Source organism: Propithecus coquereli, unplaced genomic scaffold, assembly GCF_000956105.1.
Source record: "Propithecus coquereli isolate 6110/MARCELLA unplaced genomic scaffold, Pcoq_1.0 Scaffold1, whole genome shotgun sequence".
Classification (NCBI taxonomy): Eukaryota; Metazoa; Chordata; class Mammalia; order Primates; family Indriidae; genus Propithecus; species Propithecus coquereli.
The window spans coordinates 15425725-15447313 of NW_012133857.1; the positions used below are offsets into that span (position 1 = coordinate 15425725).

At 45.7% G+C, this 21589-nt stretch overlaps 1 protein-coding gene across 1 annotated transcript in view; it reads right to left on the reverse strand.

Annotated features, from left to right (window-relative positions):
• The window catches only part of LOC105827460 (transmembrane protein 110), a 51072-nt gene extending 30161 nt beyond the window's left edge, over positions 1–20911 (reverse strand). The window contains exon 1 of the mRNA XM_012665659.1: positions 20612–20911. Coding sequence (XP_012521113.1) covers positions 20612–20771 — 160 coding nt within the window. The 5' untranslated portion in view covers positions 20772–20911. The remainder of the gene's footprint in view (positions 1–20611) is intronic.
• Positions 20912–21589: the final 678 nt, after the last annotated feature.

Sequence of the window (21589 nt, forward strand, 5' to 3'; positions counted from 1 at the left end):
GTCACTCAATTCTTACACTAGGGAAATTCTTCCCTAGTGTAAGAATTTCACTAGGGAAAACCCCCAGTGCAGTGTATTTCATTCATAAAGATGACTCCACTTGCCCTCTTACCATCTGGAGGTCATATACTTTGAATGCCGTGCCCTGGCAGGGTGAAGGGGCCACCCCTCCCTCACCCAGCAGCCCTTGTGAGCACTGATGGGTTCTGCGAGCAGCCGGCTCACTTGGGGAAGCAGTGTGAACATGGCTGGCAAGGACCGGCCCAGCCCTGACATGGTCCCCAACAGCATCCTGCTTCACCTCCAAAGACAAACAGCCTCCTCTACCACCTAACCCAATATGCATTAAACTGAGTTCCACGTGGATTTCTGAGACAGCCTCATCAGATAAGATATCATCAACATCAGTAATACTGATGGCTCTGGGCACTCAAGATAAATTAACTCAATCATTCTTCACTTAATCCTAGGAAGTGGATAGAATCATCCTAATTTTCAGATGAAGAAACTGATGCTCAGAGCAGTTAAGGAACTTGCTGAAGTCTACAGGCGGCAAGTGGTGCAGTCAGGACCAGAACCCAGGCTAATGCTGACCCTCATGCCCCACTGAACAGCCAGGCACCAGCTTCGGGACCGCCTGGAGCCTGGCCTCTTCATACCAAATGCACAGCTTGTGAAACTCAGACCTCTATGTGCAATCCAGACAGCATTATCAAAAGTCAAGAACAGCCTCTAAAAGAGAATTAGCTTAGAAAACTGAAACCAACAGTTGACCCTTGAACAACATGGTCTGAACTGCACGGGTCCACTTGTATGTGGATTTTCTCCTGCCTCTGCCACCCTTGAGATAGCAAGACCAATCCCTCCTCTTCCTCCTCCTCAGCCTACTCTATGTGAAGACAAGGATGAAGATGTTTATGATGATCCACTGCCACTTAATGAACAGTAAATATATTTTCTCTTCCTCATGATTTTCTTAATAACATTTTCTTTTCTCTAGCTTATTTTACTGTAAGAATATAGTATGTAACACATATGACATACAAAATGTGTGTTGTTTATGTTATCAGTAAGGCTTCCAGTCAACACTAAGCTACTAGTTGTTAAGTTTTGGGGGAGTCAAAATTTATACGTGAATTTTCAACCGTCTGGGGGTGGGGTGGGTGGGAGAGTCAATTGTAGATGGAAAAACAATTCAAGAACGTTATTCTATGCTGATGGTGGCTAATGTATGTATAACACGTGTGGTCCAAAATGTCAAGGTCTGTGGTAAGAAGTCAACTCAAGTCTTAATGCAGGTTAAAACTGAGAACATTTGCCCACTGAAGTTCACTGGAACAGGGCAGGGGCCACTCTGGCTGAGGCTGTACCAGGTCTCTGACAAGCCCTGCCTGTGGTTACTATTGCAACCACCCTAAGCACAGCTCAGGCTCTTGGGCAACCCTTCAGATGCTTCTGCCAGACAGCCCGAAGCTGGGAGTGGGGAGGAAGAAAGCCCACGTTTCCCAAGAGTGTACAACATCCCCCCACCATCACCACACGCTTTAGCCCACTCTCACTGGCTGCTGCTCCTCCAGCCTCTGCGTTTCTGGGCTCTCACAGCCAAGTGGTACAATGTTAGGAAGGTTGGCTCACAGGTGGGAAGAGTTCCCTTTTTCATGCCATAGTTTAGAAAAAAGTTCCTGGACAAACTATTAATAACAAGCGTAAATAAATGGGTGCTGTGGCAGGGGCCACATGACCCAGTACTGGAGGGGAAAGAGCAGAGGCCTGGGAGGCAGGACACATGGGTTCTAATCCTGGCTCAGCCTCTGACCTACTGGCAAGTCTCAGGCGAGCCATTCATTCCCTCCAGTTCCACCTGTACATGCAGTCTTGGATTAAGTTATCTGTATTTTTCCAATTCTAATAACTGATGATATGGTGTGAACTGTTCTGCGGTGGAAGCCAGGCAGCCAAGGTGAGCCTCAGTGAGCTAACACTCAGCATCTACTGTGCACCAGGCAGTGCTAGGCACCATAGCTTGTTTAATTCTCACGACCCATCAAGACAGGTAATCATCTCCCACATCTGGAGGACAAGAAGTAATCTGAGAGGGATAAAGTCACACAGCACTGGAAAAACCACCATAACGTGGCATGAGAGGCCACGTGGTCATGAGAGGCCAGTGCTCAAGTTCAGGCAGTTTGATGCCATAGCCCATGCATGTGACCACCTCCATTTCCTGGTCTACGAGCATTCCCTTTGAGTAACAAGCACTAGTCTACCTGGTTGCCTGAAGAGCCTATTTAAATGCATTTATGTCCTAATAGCATTGAACAGAAACACCTCCACTGTTCTCCCAAGGGCACGCACCTAAAACCAAGAGAAACTGGCTTATTATGAAGCTACATAAACAAGTCAAGGGCAAGTCCAAGTTCAGAGGATCAGCTCCCCCGAGCTTCAGAAGGCCACATGGAGGGAATGTGTGGGACTCCAACAGCGTGGTGGGCGACCAGTCCTCAGACAGGCTCGCTCCGCTGTGCAAGTGAGGAGATGTAGCAAGAACATCCTTTGGCTTTGTGAGGGTACCATACATTTACCCAAGCACAAAACTCTTCCTCTGGGAACACTGGACTTTACCTGAGAATTTTATTGAAGGAAGTGAATTAGTAAGCACCCTTGGCAAAACAATCAATGGAAGACCAGCTCTTCTCTTGACACCAGAGTTATTAAATTACACATAAGACCTTTTCCCTAGCTCCTCGGCCCAGTGAAGGTGGCACCCAGAGTCTTCTCTTTTCGAACAATGCAAGTTGTGTAACCAACCAGAATCTGAACAGAAGAGAGCAACAGAGCTCATTTCCTGAGGCCCCAGGCCTGGGAGTCAGGCAGCAGGGCAACAGAGAGCAGCCAGGGAAGCCTTAACTACAACAATCACCCGACCCCAGGAGGCTTGGAACCTTAGGTGAGGAACGCACGACTCCCTACGAGCTCAAATAATCTGCAGCCCTCCTTGGCTGGCAGTGGGAATCCCATCCAGAGTGGTCTGATGGGCCCTTCAGGCACCCTGGGCTTCCTCGAATAGCCATGTTTACCTCTTCTCCACTTAGGAGGAGCAGGCAAACTGGGAGGGAGGAAGAAGTGATACATGAGAAGCCTGTATACCAGTACAGGGAGAAATTCAATACAAATAAACCAAGACTGAGGACTGGAGCAAAAGCTGCCTGAGGGAAGGCAAGGTCTCAGTCAAATTAGGATTCCTAAATTCTCAGAGCTCGATTTGTTCATCTATCTACTTGAGTCCTTCAAATTTTCTTTCCATGAAGGCACTGGAAGAACTACCATCATGTGGCATGGTGGTCATGAAAGGCACTATCAGATTAAGTTTTTCTGCATTCCTTATCCCATCATGCAGAATAAATAGTGAGTGGGCAGACAGCTTACTTACAGAACGAGTCTCAGAGGAGGCCTGTCTCCCAGCCCCTTTCCTTGAGGGCTACAAACCCCAGCTCCATGGAGTGAGGGGAAGCTACTGAGCATCTGTGGAGCTCAGGAGCTTGGCAGAGGGGCTTGCTAGGTGATGTTTTTGGAGTTGTCTCACAGCTCTTTCTTCCTTGGTTCCAGCCTTCCTAAAAGTTTAGAATGGACATAACCCCAGAGAATCAGCATGTCCTGGCCCCACTAATTATTTGAAACAGGCCTGCCTATTCTGAATGTTCTGGCTCCTTCTCAGAAAGGCCAGGCACAATCCATCAAAGTCTGGGAAGAAGGGGGCATGGGGCCCTTCAACCTGCCCTCAGGCTCTCCCACCAGGCCACAGTGCCAGTGGATGTGCATCAACCAGACAGGAGTCCCAGTCAGCACGCATCCTTCGGACTTGCTCTTTAAGCAAGCTATCTGCAGGAGACCTAGCTAAGCATCTTACCACACCTGATGCTATGCAAGAGGAGCCAGATGTGGGTGGGCAAGGGCAGAACCAAAGAAAGCAGAATTAAAACTCTCTGTCAAGAAATGACCACACAATCTGCTATAAGAATCGGGGAGAGTGGTGACTGTGTCTTAGCACAGTCTAGGGACAGGGGGAGAGCAGGTGGCTGAGGAGAAACCCACTGGGACTGCTTATTGTGGAGAACAAAGACTCTGTCAAGCCCCATTAGCATGTCCTCCCCCTTACCATTTGAGACAGAGCTCCTGGGGCTGCTGGTACCTTTGAAAGAGAGCAGGAAAGGAAGACCCATCCCCTGCCTCCTTACAAAGAAGGTCCTGAAACAAAGCCATGCAACTGAGAAGAATGAAAACATGTAGAAAGGCACCATACACAGAATGACCAGGTTCCAGTTCAATTATTAGCCCCTGTTTGACTCCCACATGTAACTCAAAGGCTCATAATACAACAAAAATAAGCCGAAATTCATCTTTGCTCAATAATCCAGTGTGGACTGTAAAAACTCAGATTTCTTACCAGTTAAAATACAAGCAGTGAGCAATGAGGTAGGCTTGCTAAAGGCAAGGTAAATATAAGAATATGACAGACTGCCTCTGTGAGACCCTCAGACTAAAGAAGGAGCCGACTCCTGGATGAGACGTGTGCTGTGTCTCTGAGGCTGTTTACCTTTATGAGCTCAGGAGAAACAGTAAGGCTACAACACACTCCCGGCATTCTGCCTCACCAAGGTGAAATGCAGTTGAAAAGCTCTCACTTTTCCATCCAATAGGTTGATAAACCTGAATGAATCTTTGCCCACTCAGTATACAAGCCTAGAATAGTTACTTACTCAAGAGATCTGTCTTCCTAAGTAGACTGCAGACTCCTGGAGAAGGAGGATCAAGTCTCCTAATTTTTCGCATACTTGACCTTGCTATATTATTGAGGTCATTAAGTATGAAATGTTCAATTTTGAATCAAAAGTTTAGTTTATTGGGCCGGGCGCGGTGGCTCACGCCTGTAATCCTAGCTCTCTGGGAGGCCGAGGTGGGTGGATTGTTTGAGCTCAGGAGTTCGAAACCAGCCTGAGTAACAGCAAGACCCTGTCTCTACTAAAAATAGAAAGAAATTAATTGGACAACTAAAAATATATAGAAAAAAAATTAGCTGGGCATGGTGTAGTCCCAGCTACTGGGGAGGCTGAGGTAGGAGGATCGCTTGAGCCCAGGAGTTTGAGGTTGCTGTGAGTGAGGATGACCCCACGGCACTCTAGCCTGGGCAACACAGTGAGACTCTGTCTCAAAAAAAAAAAAAAAAAAAGTTTGGTTTATTATATCTCAAACAAGAAACAAAGTACAATTAATGAAAGTATGTGCCTAAGCTATTGACAGTTTTGCCATCTTAATGGTAGCTTGATTACGCCAATAGCAAAGAAGCCTGGAGAGTGAGTGGCGATTAAATCGTGAAAGTCATTTTCCACAGCTTGTTAAGAATTGAATATCTTTCCTTGCAAGAAGTGGTCCAAAGCCTGGAAGAAGTGGTAGTCAGCTGGTGTAAGGTCTGGTGAATACGGTGAATGACAGAGGGTTTCCAAGTCCAGCTTCTATAGTATGAGCAGTGTTGTTTTCTGTCTCTATTGATTAATCTTGGTTGCTTAATCACAAGCATCCTCATCCTTTTGTCCAACTGGGTGCAGTAGACATCTGCTATAATCGATTGACCAGGTTTCATGAAGCTGTAGTGGATAATACCAGCGTTGCACCACCAAACAGACACCATTAGCTTTTTTGATGAATATTCAGTTTTGGACTCTGTTTCGGCCCTTCATTGGAAGTGGAAGTAGAAAAAGAATCCATTTTTCATCACATGTAACAATACAGTGTAGAAATGGTTCACCTTTTTGTTGTGACAGCAAACAAAGGCAGGCTTCGAGACAATTTTTCTTCTGATGCTCATTTAATTCATGTGGAACTCATCTATCTAGCTTCTTTACTTTGCTCATTTGTTTCAAATGGTCCAATATTATTGGAATAGTAACGTCTAACCTTGCTGCTAATTCATAAGTTGGTTGAGATGGATTTGCTTCCACTATAGCTTTCAGCTCATCATTATCCACCTTGGTCTCAGGTTGCCCATGTTGCTCATTTTCAAGATTAAAATCACCAGAATGGAACTTCTCAAACCATCGATGCACTGTGTGTTCATTAGCCACATCCTTCCCAAACGCTTTGTTGATATTTTGAGCTGTCTGTGCTGCATTGGTTCCACCAATGGAATTCATATTGAAAAATAACACAATTTTTTTACTTAACCATATTTTCACAAAGATTGCTCTGAAAAATGTAATCACAAGCCCATACGTGTGTTTGAAAGAATGAGGACGTACCTTCACAATAAAAATTAAACAAAAAGCATCAAAGTGAAATGTCAGAGATATCAACTGTCAAACTTAGTATTTAAGGAAATCGGACATTCCATATGTAATAACCTAATAGTTTTGTACCACTGTATCACAAATTACTCCAAAACTTAGTGGCCTAAAACAACAAACATCTATTATCAACTGTGTTGTTCTGACTCACGGTCTCTCGTAAGGCTGCAGTCAAGCTGTCAGCCAGGGCTGCATCATCTGAAGCCTTGACTGGGGCTGGAGGATCCACTGCCAAGAAGGCTCACACCCTTGGCTGTGGGTTGGGGTCCTCAGCTCCTCACCATGGGGTCTCTCTGCAGGACTACTCAAGTGTCCTCAAGACATGGCAGCTGGCTTTCCCCAGAGCAAGTGATCCAACAGGAAGCAAGACAGCACCCCAAGATGGAAGTCACAGTCTTTTTATCTTTTTAATAACCTAACTTCATCCCACATATCATCACTTCTGACATGTTCTACTTCACACAGACTAACCTTGACTCAGTGTGGGAGGGGACAGTACAAGGGTGTCAACATATGAGTGGGGAGCGCTGGGGCCCATCATGGAGGTTGGCTGCCACAGGTGCCATTCTAAGTTCTCAGGAAATTTTCACTGAACATAGAACAGGTGCATCTTTCAAGGGGGAACTTGAAGCTGCTGCTCTGCTTCCGGTTCAGTCTTGGCTAACACTCATTCTCACTGCTGACCTACTTGGCTAACAGCCCTCCAAGGTAGGTCAGAGAACTAGAAGTAGTCACCACGGTGTTTCTGTCCACCCCAAAAGGATATTCCCTTTCCCTGAATCTACTTCAACTAAGAAGGTGTCTTAAGCACCTTTTCTCATTAACCCAAGTAAAACAAGGGCAGCTTGGATCCAAATGGTGCCATGGAGGTGTATGAAGGGCTCAGGACCGGGCATTTACAGCGTGCCACAGCAGCACAGGGGAGGGTGGGGAAAGGGATCATAAACAAGAGGCACTGAGATCACATGATTTCCCAGCACAAGCCTAAACCCCCCCGCACTGCTTTTCGTTATTGTGGTGGCAGCAGTTGTCAATGCAGGAAAGCAACTCAGTTTCTCCCAAATTTACGTAATCTGCTATAGTCACACTTAACTCTTGAGAGTGTAACTAAAGATGTCAAAACTTATAAAGGGGCCCAGGAGCTGAGTCTGAATGGCCATTATAAGGACTGGAGCCACTCACTTTGGCCAAGGAAGGATCAAAGTGCCTTCATCCATTTTTTTAATCTGCCTTCATTTATAAAAGATGTTTCTCACTGGATATAGACTCCTAGGTTGACAGGCTTTTACTTTCAGTGCTTTAAAGATGTTGGTCCACTGTCTTCTGGCTTGAATAATCTGACAAAATGTATTAGTTCTTATGTTTATTTCCCTGAATATAATATCTTTTTTCCCTCTGGGTGCTTTTACAGTTTTTTTTTTATCACTATTTTTCAACAATTTGATTATGAGGTGGCTTAGTGTGATTTTCTTTGTGTTCATCCTGCAGGGGGTTCATTACACTTCTTGGATCTGTGAGTTTATAGTTTTCATCAACTTTGGAAAACGTTCATTCATTAATACTTTTCTGCCTTTTCCTCTCCTGCTTCCTCTGGAAATCCAATTACATGCAGTCCTTTGATATTGTCCCATGGGTCACTGAGGCTCTGTTCATTTTTTTTTCAGACTTTCTTCTCTTGTGTTTTAATTTATAAAGCTTCTGTTGCTATGTTTTCGAGTTCACTAATCTATGCTTCTATAGACTCTAATTTTCTGCTTATAAGTCTATGAGATTTTCAAAAATTACATTTTCAGTTCTAGAAGTCTGATTTAGTTCACTTTTACATCTCCTATTACACTCTTTATGATCCCATTTTTCTTTAAGACCTTCAGCATATTTATCATAACTGTTTTAAAATCCTTTTCTGGTGATTCTCTAATCTCTGCGATTTCTTGGTCTTTGTATATAGACTGACTTTTCTCCTGATTATAGGTCACAGTTCCCTGCTTCTTCATCACATGTGTAGAAATTTTTGGTTGGGGCTATACATTATGACTGTTATACAGTTAAGTGTTTAAATTTTGTCTTCCTTTAATGAGTACTGAAGTTTGGGCCAACAGTTAAGTTTGTAGAGTAGTTTGATCATTTTGAAGCTTTTTTTCCCTTTCTCTTTTAAATCAATTTTCAGGTACAATTTACATAGCAAAAATGCACTTATATTAGGCATACAGTTCAGTGAGTTTTGAGAAACATGTACACTGATATAATCCTACTACAATCAAGATATAGTAATTTCCACCCCCCCCAAAAGTTCTTTCAAGTCCCTTTGCAATTAATTCCATCCCTACCAACCCAAGGCAACCACTAATCTGCGTTCTGTCACTACAGATTTCCCTTTTCTAGAATTTCATATAAATGGAGTTATATAGTATGTGTTCTTTTTATCTGGCTTCTTTTGCTCAGCATATTCAGCCGTGTTGTTGCATGTATCAGTAATTTATTCCTCTTTCTTGCTGACATTTATTCCACTGTATGGACACACCACGATTTATTTATTCATTCATCTGTTGATGAACATTTGGGCTGCTTCTAGTTTGGGGCAATTATGAAGTTGCTATGAACATTCATCCAAAAGTTCTTTTGTGGCCATATGTTTTCTTTTCTCTTGGGTAAATCTCCAGGGGTGAAACTGCTAAGTTGTATGGTACATGTAATTTTCTTTACAAGAAACTTTCAAACAATTTTCCAAAGTGGTTGTACCATTTTGCATTTCCACCACGATGTAAAAGAGTTCCAAAATTCATATTCTTTTCTACTCTTAGTATTGTTGGTCAGTCTTTTTAATTTTAGTTGTTTTTGTGGGTATATATTGGCATCTCATCAATATTTTAATTTGCATTTCCCTGATGACGAATGATATTGAACATCTCTTCATGTGCTTAGTGGCCTCTGTATATCTCCTTTGGAGAAATGTCTAATCAGTTCCTTTGCCTTGTCTTTTTATGGAGTTGTAAGAATTCTTTACATATTCTGGTTATAAGCCCTTGGTCAGATGGTCACACTGCAAATATTTTCTCCCATTCTGTAGCTTGCCTTTTTATTTTCTTAACAGTATGTTTTGAAGGCAGAAATTCTTAATTTAGGTGAAGTCTAATTTATTATTATTATTTTTAATGGCTCAAGCTTTTTGTGTCCTAAGAAATCTTTGCCTATTCCAAGGTTACAAAGATTTGCTCCTATGTTTTCTTCTAGAAGTGTTGCTACGGTTTTCATTTCTACATTTAGATCTATGATCTATTTGTAGTCAATTTTTGTGTAAGGTATCAAGGCTTGTTTTTAAGCTTTGTACTCTTTTCTCTAGAGCTAGGTAAGCCTTAATCTTTGAGCATTCTTTTGAGGTGTCAACTAAATGCCCCAGGTGTTCAACAAGGTCTCTCCTCTCTATCTGGAAAGACCTCAAATGTCTCCCAGTCCTGGAAAAAGTTCTGCTTACAGTTCTCCAGCAGCTGTTTTTCAATGTGCTTCCTGAGCTGCACCCCACGCAACACAGATTTGTTCATAAAAATTCTCCAGGAGACCCCTAAGCAAAGGTCTGGAGCTTTTTCTCTACATAGCTCTTATTTCTCCATATTGTCCCTTGCATACTCCAACTGCTTTGGCTTCCTCAACTTTGTCTTCTCAACTCAGCAGGACTGCTGGGCTCTGTTGGGCTCTTCCTCACTTCTCTGAGATCTGAAAATTGCCTCCAGGCAGAATGTGAGTGGGAAGACCATAGGGCTCACCTCATTCTTTCTTTTCCCTCAGGGATCACTATTCTGAGCTGCCTATTGTCTAATGTCTACAAACAGTTATTTCATATATTTGGGCCTATTTTCTGGTTGCATATAGAAGAAGGGCAAGTTCTGTACTGGGCAAAAGCCTACTCATCCACTTTTGCACAGGCTCAAGTGTTAAATTTATCCACATAGGGAAGATTCATCTGGCTTCAATGATAAGCCCTATAGATTCCAATCTCAAAATGAAAAGCCTTTGGCTTTTTCCGAGTCCGTCTACCACATCTACTAAAAAGATTGCAGCAAGGCTCTCAGTGAAAACCCAGGCAGGTCAGGGACAGTAGGAACCAAACGGTGTTGAAGACCTCCACAGGCAGAGGAGATGGGACCCACAGAGGTTAGAGAAGCAGCGTCCTATGTCAAGCAGCACATGTGCATGTTGCACACGGCAGGCAGACAGGCGGGCAGAATGGCAGGAGGTGGAAAGCCCCAGTGCTGGAGTAAGACCCCCTGGCTTTGAATTACAATTTTGCCACTCAGTGGCTGCTGCAACCTTAGACAAATCAACTTCTCAGTGTCTATTTCCCTAGGTGCAAAATAGGATGATATGAGTACTCATCTTAAAGGGCTAATATGAGGAGCACATGAGTTAACATATGTAAAGCACTTACAGGCCTTGGGATATAATGAGCACTTTATAAATGTGACTCAGCGTTGTCACCAGATAGTTACCAGATCAAAAACTGGCCAAAACACCTTCACTCTGTTTTTGTGGCTCCAACCTCCCAACTAGGGAAGGCTTTACAAGGAACACTGAAAACAGTGTTTTTACATTGTCTCAAAATATCTCCCTGTAAATCAGTTACCAGTTACGAAGGGAAAAATTGTAACTTCCCAGTGGAGAGAGATGGAAGGACCACCTTACTCGAGTTATCAAAGAGACCTTCATCAACGCTGGGATAAACCAACATCACGCGCCTCAGGTTATGATGCACTGAGGAGGCCACATCACTTATGCAGCAACCCTGCTAAAAATACATAACCTGAATGTAATCGGGAGAAAATATCCGACAAACCCAGTCTGGGACATTCTACAGAATCACTGGCCTGTATTCTTCACAAGTGTCAAGACAAAGAAAGATAAAGAAAGACTAAGGAACTATTCCAGACTAAAAGAGACGTGACAACTAATGGAAAGTGTGACCCTGGACCAGGAAAAAATAGCTATGACAGCATTCAGGCAATTGATGAAATGTGAATACGGACTCTGGACGGATAACAACACAGTGATGTTAAATTTCCCAAGTTTTGATCATTATACTTTGGTTATAGAAAAGAACATCTGTGTCCTTAGAAAATGCATGCTAAAGTATTTAGTAGTTAGAAAAGAAAAAGATCTCAGTCTCCTTCCACCTCCCAAGAACAAACTGGGACCAGGGCACTTCCCTGGAGCATCACTATGTCCCAGCACAGCCACGAGGCAGACCAGACCCTGGCAAAGAAGGGGGCAGAGCTGAGCAGAACCCTGCTCTGGACAGCACCGACTGGACGTCCTGCAGGCTTCAAAGGAGAAAAACACGAACTAGGTTCCCAGTCCAGGGTCGCATTTTGCATTTAGTTGCCACATCTCTTTTTAGTCTGCTGGGGCTTTGCCACTAGGGCTTCTGAGACAGCAGACTAGATTCCAAGCCTGCTATTTCCATTGTCGCCCCCACTCTCGGTCTGGCTCTGGAGTGAACAGGGATCCAGAAGCGTGCGAGACCAAAGACACAGGGTGTGTGTTGGGGTCCTGTAGACACAGTACACGGAGACTTAAGTGTTTTTTCTGCATACCCCACATGCGTTTCTCCTTCCTCCCCACCTAGCTACATCCTATCCACCTTATACGAAACTTTCCCTAATGACCTACCATACATATGACTTTGTGAACAAGAAAATCAAGAAAAAGCATGAAAGCTCTTGGTGTCTATGAATGATTGGTGATAGGAAAAGCCACAAACACCCGGCACCAAGTCTTTAAGTTTTAAAGCCAAGGAAAACACTGGTTGAGCATCCCCAGCCTTTCTCCCCTTCCTCCAGGGCCCCTTCCTGGTGCCACCCCACCCCACGGGTGCACCATAAAGCCCTATCCTCGGTGACACTGAGCTCACCAGCTCCTGCCTCCTCCTCCCCAAAGTGGCTTGAGTGGAACTTGCTGATAGCACAAAATGCCCTTTCAAATGAAGAGGATATTCTAAGCCAAACGAAACGGCAGGAAGGACGTGTCTGATGATAAGACAGGATTGCAGTGAGTGAGAAGTCTTTCACAGGCACAAAGGTGATTTCCACAATCCTGGTGTGGGAGGTATAGGATTTCTAGAAGGTACTGACAACTGGAGTTCTTGTCAGAGATGTTCTGTAGCCAAGCCCAACTCTACCAAAGCCTGAGACCGTGCTCCAAGTGGGCGACAGGGGTTCCCAGGACTTGCCCAGCCTGGCATTACTCTCTGTGACCACACCCGACAGCTGTACAGAATCAAGGCTGGAATAAATTACTGCAGATGGAAGCTCTCCACTTTCTCTGCATCTATGTGGAATGTGGGAGACAGTCAATAAAAGCTAGTTAACAATAAGGAACTGCTTCGTTTATTACCAAAAGCAAGGTCTCCAGAGCCAAAGAGCCTGGCTCTACCACTTGATGGCTGTGTGACCTTGGGTGGGTTATTTAACCTGTGACTCAATTTCTTCGTCTATAAAATGGAGATGATATTAGTATCAACTAGCCAGGTGGTGTGAGGATTAAGAGCCTGGCACTGAGCAAGCGCAGCTCATTTGCCCACATCGTCACCACCATCAATCTCTGAAGGCACTGCCAGTAGGACAGGGGCTGGGAGGTTACTGGGCCCCCATTTCTTCTTCTGCGCCCCAAAAGATAAACAGTATATGTTCCTCAGGGGACCACATTCGATCTAAAAACTGCTTTAAAAGAAAGGTTCTCAAAGAAATACCCCAAGTGAAGCGTAAGGTAAATGCAGACCCTGATTTGACACCCTGCCATCTAATTCACCTTCCTGTTTAAGAGCACCTGTAAAAGAGCCGGACGGTGAACAAGGCAGGCTCTCTGGAACCCTCTGCACACACCACCTCTTTCCTGGGGTCCTCTGCCCGCACACCCCAGCCCAATTCCCTTCTCCACGGACCTTTGCTCTCAGCACTCCCTCCGTGTTGAGAGCCCCTCATAACTCCTTCACCTTCGGCCTTGTGCTCAGGGATACTTCCCCAAGTCTCCAGGCAGAATCCCTCCTCCCACCTCTTAAGTCTGGTCAACTTGTACAACCCTCTTCACACCGCACTGGAATTATCTGCCAGCCCACCTACAGCCTGTTCTGGCCGTGAGCCCTTCCAGGACGGGGACTGGGTCTCAGCTTTTCTTTGTCAAGGGAGCATCAAGTACCACGCTTGGCACCCAAGTACTTAATAAATCCTAAGAAAGAGTCCGCTGTTCTTATACTTTGGGAACAACATACTGACCTTCTAATCTGTTCTTCTAGAGCTGACGTGAGTTTCCACAAACTGAGCAGATGCAGTGGTTCTCAAAAAGGCTGATTTTTCCCCCCAGGAGACATGTGGCAATGTCTGGAGACATTTTTGGTTGTCACAATGAGGGGTGCTACTGGCATCTAGTGGGTAGAGGCCAGGGATGCTGCTAAGCACCTTACAATGCACAGGACAGCCCCTGCAACAAAGAATTATCTTGTCCAAAATGCCAATAGTGCCAAATTTTAAAACCCTGGATTAGATGGATAGCTTTCCTAGCAGTGGAGTAATCTAAAAGAGACTTGCCAACTACTTCTATGCATACGTGAGGAAAAGAATTACTCTTACGGGTAACTCTTAAGATTAACGACTTTCCTTACAGTCATATAGCAGCAGGGAAATAAATTCTGTGAAAATCAGCATGTAACCTGAAACCACCCAAGGCCTTGGAAATCCTTTCCTCACCAGTTAGTGAATGCACCCCTGTACTCACCTCCTCTGCTGCAGGGTGGAGGGGTGGGGGGTGTGCCTCTGCCTCAGATACTAGATCTTAGCCCTAGGGTGGGATCCTCTGCACAGCTAAGGAAAACCTTCACAAAAGCCCAGGCCAGGAAAGCAAATGTAAGATGTAACTCATACATGCACGAAATGATTGCCAAGCCACTTCAAATTTGTACTTTTAGCGCTATCAACAGCCATAAAATGATAATACTTTGGACATAAAAATAATTATTAAGAAAGAAAATCAGAATTGTTCAGATAGGAAAAAAATGAAGTAGCCACAGATAGAGAGTGATCACAAAGCGCACCTATGTGGAAAGAGGGATGAAAAAAGGCAGATGGGGACAGAGGAAGTGGCTAACAGCGCTTGGAGTTTGAGAGACCCAGCCAACATTTCAGCTCTGCATCTAGTAACCAGGAGAACTTGTGAAAGGCGCTTCACCTGCTCGTTATTCTTGTTTATAAAATGAAAATAACCCCTTCCTTACAGGGTTCCTGTGAGTGTATCAAGAGCTGAGCACAAGAGCCGGCACACCAGAGACTCAGGAAAGAGCAGGCTGCAAGGAAGAAGCTGGCCCTAGTGGCCAGCCCCACCACCGACTGCCACGGCACCTGGGGCAAAATAAAGCCAGCGACTCAATACAGGCTCATCACCTGCAAGTGGGGCAGCCCCAGTCCACTCACCGCCCTCTCAAAGCCCACGTGGGGCTCTACGGGTGAAAGCACAAGAAAGAGCTGGGTGAAGGAAGAAGATTACTTACTATGACTACTAAAGCCAACTGTTTTCAGTACATGCTAATTTGGAATTCACATACACTGTGATGGCTGGGTTAAAGTGTTTTACTCTTATGCACCCTATGAAGAGGACTAAAGGTAAAGACATTATACAAACAAGAAAGAAAGGGAGACGATTAACCTAATTCAGAAAATGAGTTCCTTAAGCACCTGTGAAATGTTCTTCAAGTGAACTCATGAATGCAAATACTGTAATAACACGGATGAAGACATCACCCCTCACCCACACCCATGGAGGGCCTAATACGTGCCTGACACTGATCCAGCTTCCTTACAACATTCTTTCTAAGCCCCACAGCCCCAGAAAAGAGAAATTATTATTCATGTTGTACTGGGGAGGAAACTGAATCTTTGAGAAATGCAGAATTGTGCAGGGGCACTGCATGGCAGAGGCAGAAATGGAAGCCTGCTCAGACTGAACCCAGAACCAGGGATCCTGCTGTTTTTAACCACTTGTAAAACTCCTTTATCACACCACCAACTTCATGCAAATATACTAATTGCAAACTATTTTAAACAGATCATCAAAGCAACAGAAGCTTGACAGGCCCCTATAGGGCAACTTTTGCCAACAGAGGTATTTAAAGTTTAAAAGTGCATTTGATTAAATTACTTTACAACTCAGATTGGCCTCAAATTCAGACAACTTCCTCTTGTCCTGATTTTATTCCAAATTAATGAAGTCATAAGATAAATAAAGCAGTAAATCACCATTTTGGATAAATGCTACCAAATTAATTGGTATTTAGAAAACCTGAAACTTTCTAAAAGTAAACACTCTGAGTGCTAACACTGGCCACACTACTTTCCCCCTTGGGCACAACCCTATCCTGGAATGGAAAAAGGGATGTTCTTGCTTTACCTGGGCTGGCACTCCAGAAGAAAAGGACACTGACGTCGACTGAGGGTGTATTGGAAGCAAACACTCATGAGCTCCAGCTGCAATTCAGCCACCACTGTTTCTTTATTTTACCAGGAGGAGGTACTGAGTGAAAGGTTACTGGGGAGCAGGGTATTCACATGATCTCGAAGTATTACCACCATAGAGATCATTTCTGAATTGCCAAAGGGAAGACATACCTCTACAAGGGAGAGATTGGGGGGTCTTCCATCCTCCACCAAGTAACCGACCTTATTATTATTAACAGTGGGACAGCCTGATGTCACCTGCCTCCTGGTGAAATGTAATATGAAACACACGGCGGAGTGTTCTTGCCATAAAAAAAGGTTACCTGAATCTAGTAACTCCTCCAGACCAAACTCAGGAAACACAGGGGTCAGTGCAACAATTCAACATCACAAAGAAATGGCAGACAGCTCCACAATATGGGGCACTCTACAAGACAAGCAGCTAGGCCTCTTCAAAAAGTCAGTAACATTAAAAAAAAAAAAAAGTGGTATACGCATGTATAGATGAAGATTCTTTTAGAAGTAAAAGTGACTCAAAAATAGAACCAAATGCAATGTGTGGACTTCGACTGGATCTTAGTTTTTAAAAACTCCAGCCATAAAAGACTTGTGAAATTTGGAGAAATGTGATTATAGACTGGATATGAAATATTATGGAGCTATTAATTCTCCTAGGTGTGATGATGAAATTGTGGTTATGTGGCAGATTGTTCTTAAGAGATTTTGCTGAAGTATTTAGAGGTAAAGTGTGATGCTGGTTGCAACTTACCTTCGAATGGCTCAGCCAAAAAAAAAAAAAAGCATAAAGGATAAAGCAAATACGATAAATGAGAAAACTGCTGAATCTAGGTAGAGGGCAGACAGGTGTTCACTGTACCATTTTTCTTTTCTATGTTTGACATATTTTAAGATAAAAACTGGGGTGGAGTGGGAAGAGATGATTGTAGGAAAGGTTGTGCCAACACAAGTCTGTCTGCACAGGGCACACAGGGAGGCCAGTCCACCACGAGAGAAAACACCAGGGACGCTTATTTGAGATTAAGATACCAAAGCTGGGTGGACTGGTTTGTGATTTTACTCCGGGCCACAGGAAAAAAGCTGTCACTTCTCAAGGCCAGCAGTGTTTTTGTGAAACGCTGACACATTTCTCCCAGCTGGCTAGTCCCCATGTCTGTAACATGAAAATAGGCAGGCAGATTTATCCAGGCTCTCAAAATACTTGTTCTGTTAAAAACCAATCCTGTCCGCACTTCAGCCCAGAACCCTGACTGTGCACGGTGAAGGAGGCTTGAGTTTGCTTTGCACTCGCGTGTCCTGAGAGTAAACACTCCCAAATGCCAACACACACACTGGCCAATACTGACCTTTGGCTGATAGTGGGGCGACTACCCTGCACTGGAACAGCTTGCTGAACCCCAGGACTGCTCAGCTCTGTTCTGTTGCGACTCTAGTCTGAGCGACTTCATCAAGTCACAGACTATAGACAGAGCCACCAAAACAAGAGGAACTGCTCTGCAGACAGATCATGACAAAGCGCCCTCGTTTAAAGCATTTCTTTAAAGCATTTTACCCAGTGGCTTTCAGTGACATTCCAAGTGGTAAGTATCTTTATAAACTCGCCTCTGAGTCTGTTCACCTTTTGTTGCATACAGAGGGCACCTCAGCTGGAGCCTCTGGAAAGCCCACCAACTTAACAAGGCAACGCTGACACCGGGACATACCTGTGGATGGTGACCTGTAATGGCATGTTTATGTAGCTTGAAGAATGGGCTACATATATGACCTGGCACCCACACTCTCAACTGCCTGGACTGAGAGAGTCTGTAAACCCACACAGTAAGGCAAAAAGCCCATCAAAGCCCGAGAATGAGAAATCCTTGTAAGAAATCCTCCCCAGAGACATTAATATATGTGAGAAATCTTCCTCCAGGAAAAAACCACCCAGGGAAAAAATGCAGCAATTTGTAAGTGGAGAAAAAAGTCATTTTCTGGGTAGAGAAATAAACATAAAGACAATGGTCTGAGGATTCACTGGAATCAGGGATATGAAGTGAGGAAAATTACCTCACAGCTTTTCCTAGAGAACGGAGCTGGTCCAACAGGAAAACTGAACAGTACCTGTCATAGGAACTAGGGAAGCACCCCAGAAGAGAGGCACTGAGCCCACTGCCTCGGTCGGGGGTGAGAGGGGTGTGCAAGTACTCGGAAGGGAAAAGATTAAGACCTCAAAGAGGACAGGGGCTGTTAGTTTAAAATGCTTAGAAAAGACTGATTGGTATTTAAAATATGCTTGAAGAAGATAACAAAACTGATGAAAAATGGAGTGGCCTCATCTCAACGCACCATGATGTCCCTCCCTCAAGGGCTGCAAGGTGGACACTCTTATCATGGGAGCCTGACTTTAAAGATTCCCCTCCTGGCAGCCCCGCCAGACTGACAAAGCAGACTCTGCGACTAGGAAGACTAAAAGCCTAGGACAAAGCCAACAAACTCACAGATGTACTGCCTGAGACTACCTCCAGCCCTTTGCTTTTCCCCGGCAAAGTCTATGCCAAGTGTAAAGCAGCCCCTAAGCGACTGCCTCCTCTTCCCCGCAGTTCAAGAAGGAAAAGCGTCCACAGTTCTACTTCAACAGGACCAAGGACTCTGAGAGATAAGAAAGCCAATTCCCTTTCTGGGTCCTATTCAGTGGGATCCTCCCTGTCCAGCCGCGTCCGCTTCTAGGTAGGGGGATGAGGCTCTCACTCTCATTTGCATTTCGGTGCCCAGGGAAGACATAGCTTTCCAACTTGTCCCTCCATCACTCCTACCCACACCATCCCAGGACCTACCAGCCATTTCCACAAGCTCCTTCCATGTCAAGCCTCACACTGAGCAAGAGTCTACTTTCTAGTCCACAGAAAGTACCAACCTCAGTGGGATTTGCACATGTGCTCACACCGAAGAGTAAGTAAAGAAGTGTGTCCCTGAAGACTCCACTCTGAACACATTTGACTGGCAGACTTCCCAGCTGCAAGCAATTCTGTCCTGTCATAATCACATTTCCCTCTCTGAATCACAAGTGTCAAACCCCAAGGGATAAGCCAGGCCATCAGCATCAATCAAACCCATGAAAACAGCCAGAGCTAGGGTTAGGTTAGGGGAACAAAATAAAAATTAACCTACAGTTCCTTTAGAGAGAAAGGAAGGCAGGCTGGAGGAAAGAGAAGTAGGAGGAGTGTGAAGGTTCACTTACATGTCTTGAAAACACAAACGATACAGTAAATGCACCCAAGTCAGCAGCTGATTTTGGCTAAGCTGTCACAAATTATTACTGCGGGAACAAGTGGGTATTTGTTCAGCAGAGCAAACAGCAAGGCAAGTAGGGACTAAAAAGGAAAGAAGTGGTAAACATATACAGTTGGGCACTTGTAAGGCTTATCAAGGCCAGGCAACCAGAAGAAAGGGGTGTCCAAGATCAGAGCCTCTCCAGGGTTACCCAAAGCCTGGGAGAATTCACCCAAAGAAACCCTCCTGTTAGAAACAAGCAAGGCAGCCACTCCAGCCGTGGACCCTACAAGACATGTGCACGCGACTGCAGGATCCCTCCCTGGTACCAAGGAGCATACTTTCTGCAGAAACTTCCCACTCTGCCCATGTGAGGAAGTTTTGAGAACAAGTCATTTTTTGAATTAATGTCTCCGTACAAATAGTTATAATGTTTTCTTCCCCCTAAAATGCAATCACAGAGGCACTTCTAGACCTATGTGCCAAATAAAGCTGCTTTTTACTTTAATAAGGGGAAGGATGTACTCTAAGAAAAGCACAACTCCCCACCCCACAGCACACATGACAACAGTGTGGAACTTCTAGTTTTCCAGAAGAGCCACTTGGGGCTTCCTTCGTCATCACAGAACTCCTAAGGAAGGGCCCCTGGTGACTTAGCACAGGGATTCTGAGACTCCCCAGACCCTCTGAGCCTCCTTCCCTATTCAGCCACTAGGTTGTCCAAGTTTCATGGAAAAGAAGGAAACTTAAAATATACATGATAAAAGTGGGTTGGGAAAGGAAACAGCCAGGGGAAGCTTGAGATGCGACTTAATTAGGAAGGCTTGGGACAGAGATGAAACAGGTGGGCCTGTTCTGGAAGAAAGATATCTGGGGGAGAAGGCAGTCTAGGTGGGTCTTGCCCTGACCAAAGGAAAAATAAAGCTGAGGAAGAAGGACCACGAAGCGGGAAGTGGGGGAAGAGTGGTACTGGGAAACTGAAGGTATGGCTCTAACACTCCAGGTATTGACAGGGATGCAAGCGTAGTAGGATTTAAATGCGAACGAGATGGAAAATCCTTGAAGAGTGAAGGTGCAGAAAAGAGCTCAGCATCAGACGGGGGATTTAGGGATATGGCTTCAAAGCACGAAGGAGAAGCTAAAAAGAGCCTCTGAGATGGGACAGAGAAGGGAATGCCACCCTTGGGGTCACGACTCCAGGCTGGGAAGTGGGGTAACCTTAATTCGAGATGGCAACATGGAAGGGGGACTAGTTTCAGGTGGGCATCTCAGAAGAGAGACATGTAAGGTGGAGAGGGGCTGGATCATTCCTGGCTAGAGGTACAGCGATAAGGCGAGAGGCTCAGGACTCGGGGTCCCGGACTACCCCCTAGTCTGTAATGTCCAGCCTGGGCTCGCGAGGGAGGAAGGCACCTCCACCAAAGGACGCGGGTCTCCAGGCCCGAACTCTTCGGGCAGGAGGAGCCCCGAGGCGGGGCCGGGCCCGGGGCTGAGAGCGTAGGGCCTCAGGAGGGGCGGGGGTCGCAAACTCACGCATCAACGTGCTGAAGGCCACGACGCCGAGCAACCCCTGCAGGAAGATGCCGAAACTGTGCATGAGCGCGCCGCTCTCGCAGCGGCCCGCCCCGGACGCGGCTGTGGAGGGCGGCCCGCCCGGCAGTCCGCGGCTCGCGTTCCCGGCGGGGCCCTGCATGGCGGGCCTGGCGGGAGAGGCGCGGGGCGCCGCAGCCCGCCCGGCCTCGCTGCCTGCCAGGGCCGCGCCACCCAGCCCGGAGCCGGGAGCCCGAGCCGGGAGCCGGTACCTCCGCCCGGCAGCCGACTCAGCGCCGCGCGTAACCCGACGTCTGAGATAGCAGCGCCTGATTGGCCCAACCCGGCGTGGGGGCGGGCCTCTGACGCTCCGGTTCTCCCCGAGGGGCGGGGCTCCCGCCCGGGCTACGGGGCGGGGTCGTGGGTCCCCGCCCGCAGGTAGACCGACCAGGTGAGTCGGGTTGTGCACGCGGAATTGAGAGCCCAGGAGCTCCAGGTCCTGAGGCAAAAGCAAGGTCGGTCTGTGATTAAATTCTTTTTCCCTCTAAGGTAAATACTTATACCCTGGACAATTTGTTAATACACCTGGATTCCACCCTCAGAGGTTCCGATTCAGTAGTTCAGCAATGGGGCCCAATAGTCTGCAGCCTGGATTATTCTGAAGCAGGTGGTTAAGGAAAACAATCTAAGACTGCACACAGGCGTCTTCCCTCCAACTCAGGCATTTGAGTCCTTCTCCTACTTCCCTGGCCAAATGCTTTTCAAGGCCCCAAGTCCATTTTTTTCCCCCGCAAACATAATTTAAACGGTCACTTCAATCCAATCGCTTTCATTTAGAAATATACCAGGTTTACACTGAAAACTTCATGTGCACATATTCCCACCGTATCCACGTAGGGTGTACAACTACATTTCGAACATGACTCATTAAGACACACGGTTGGTATTTGCCTGTCTCCAACATCCCCCTGCACACACACA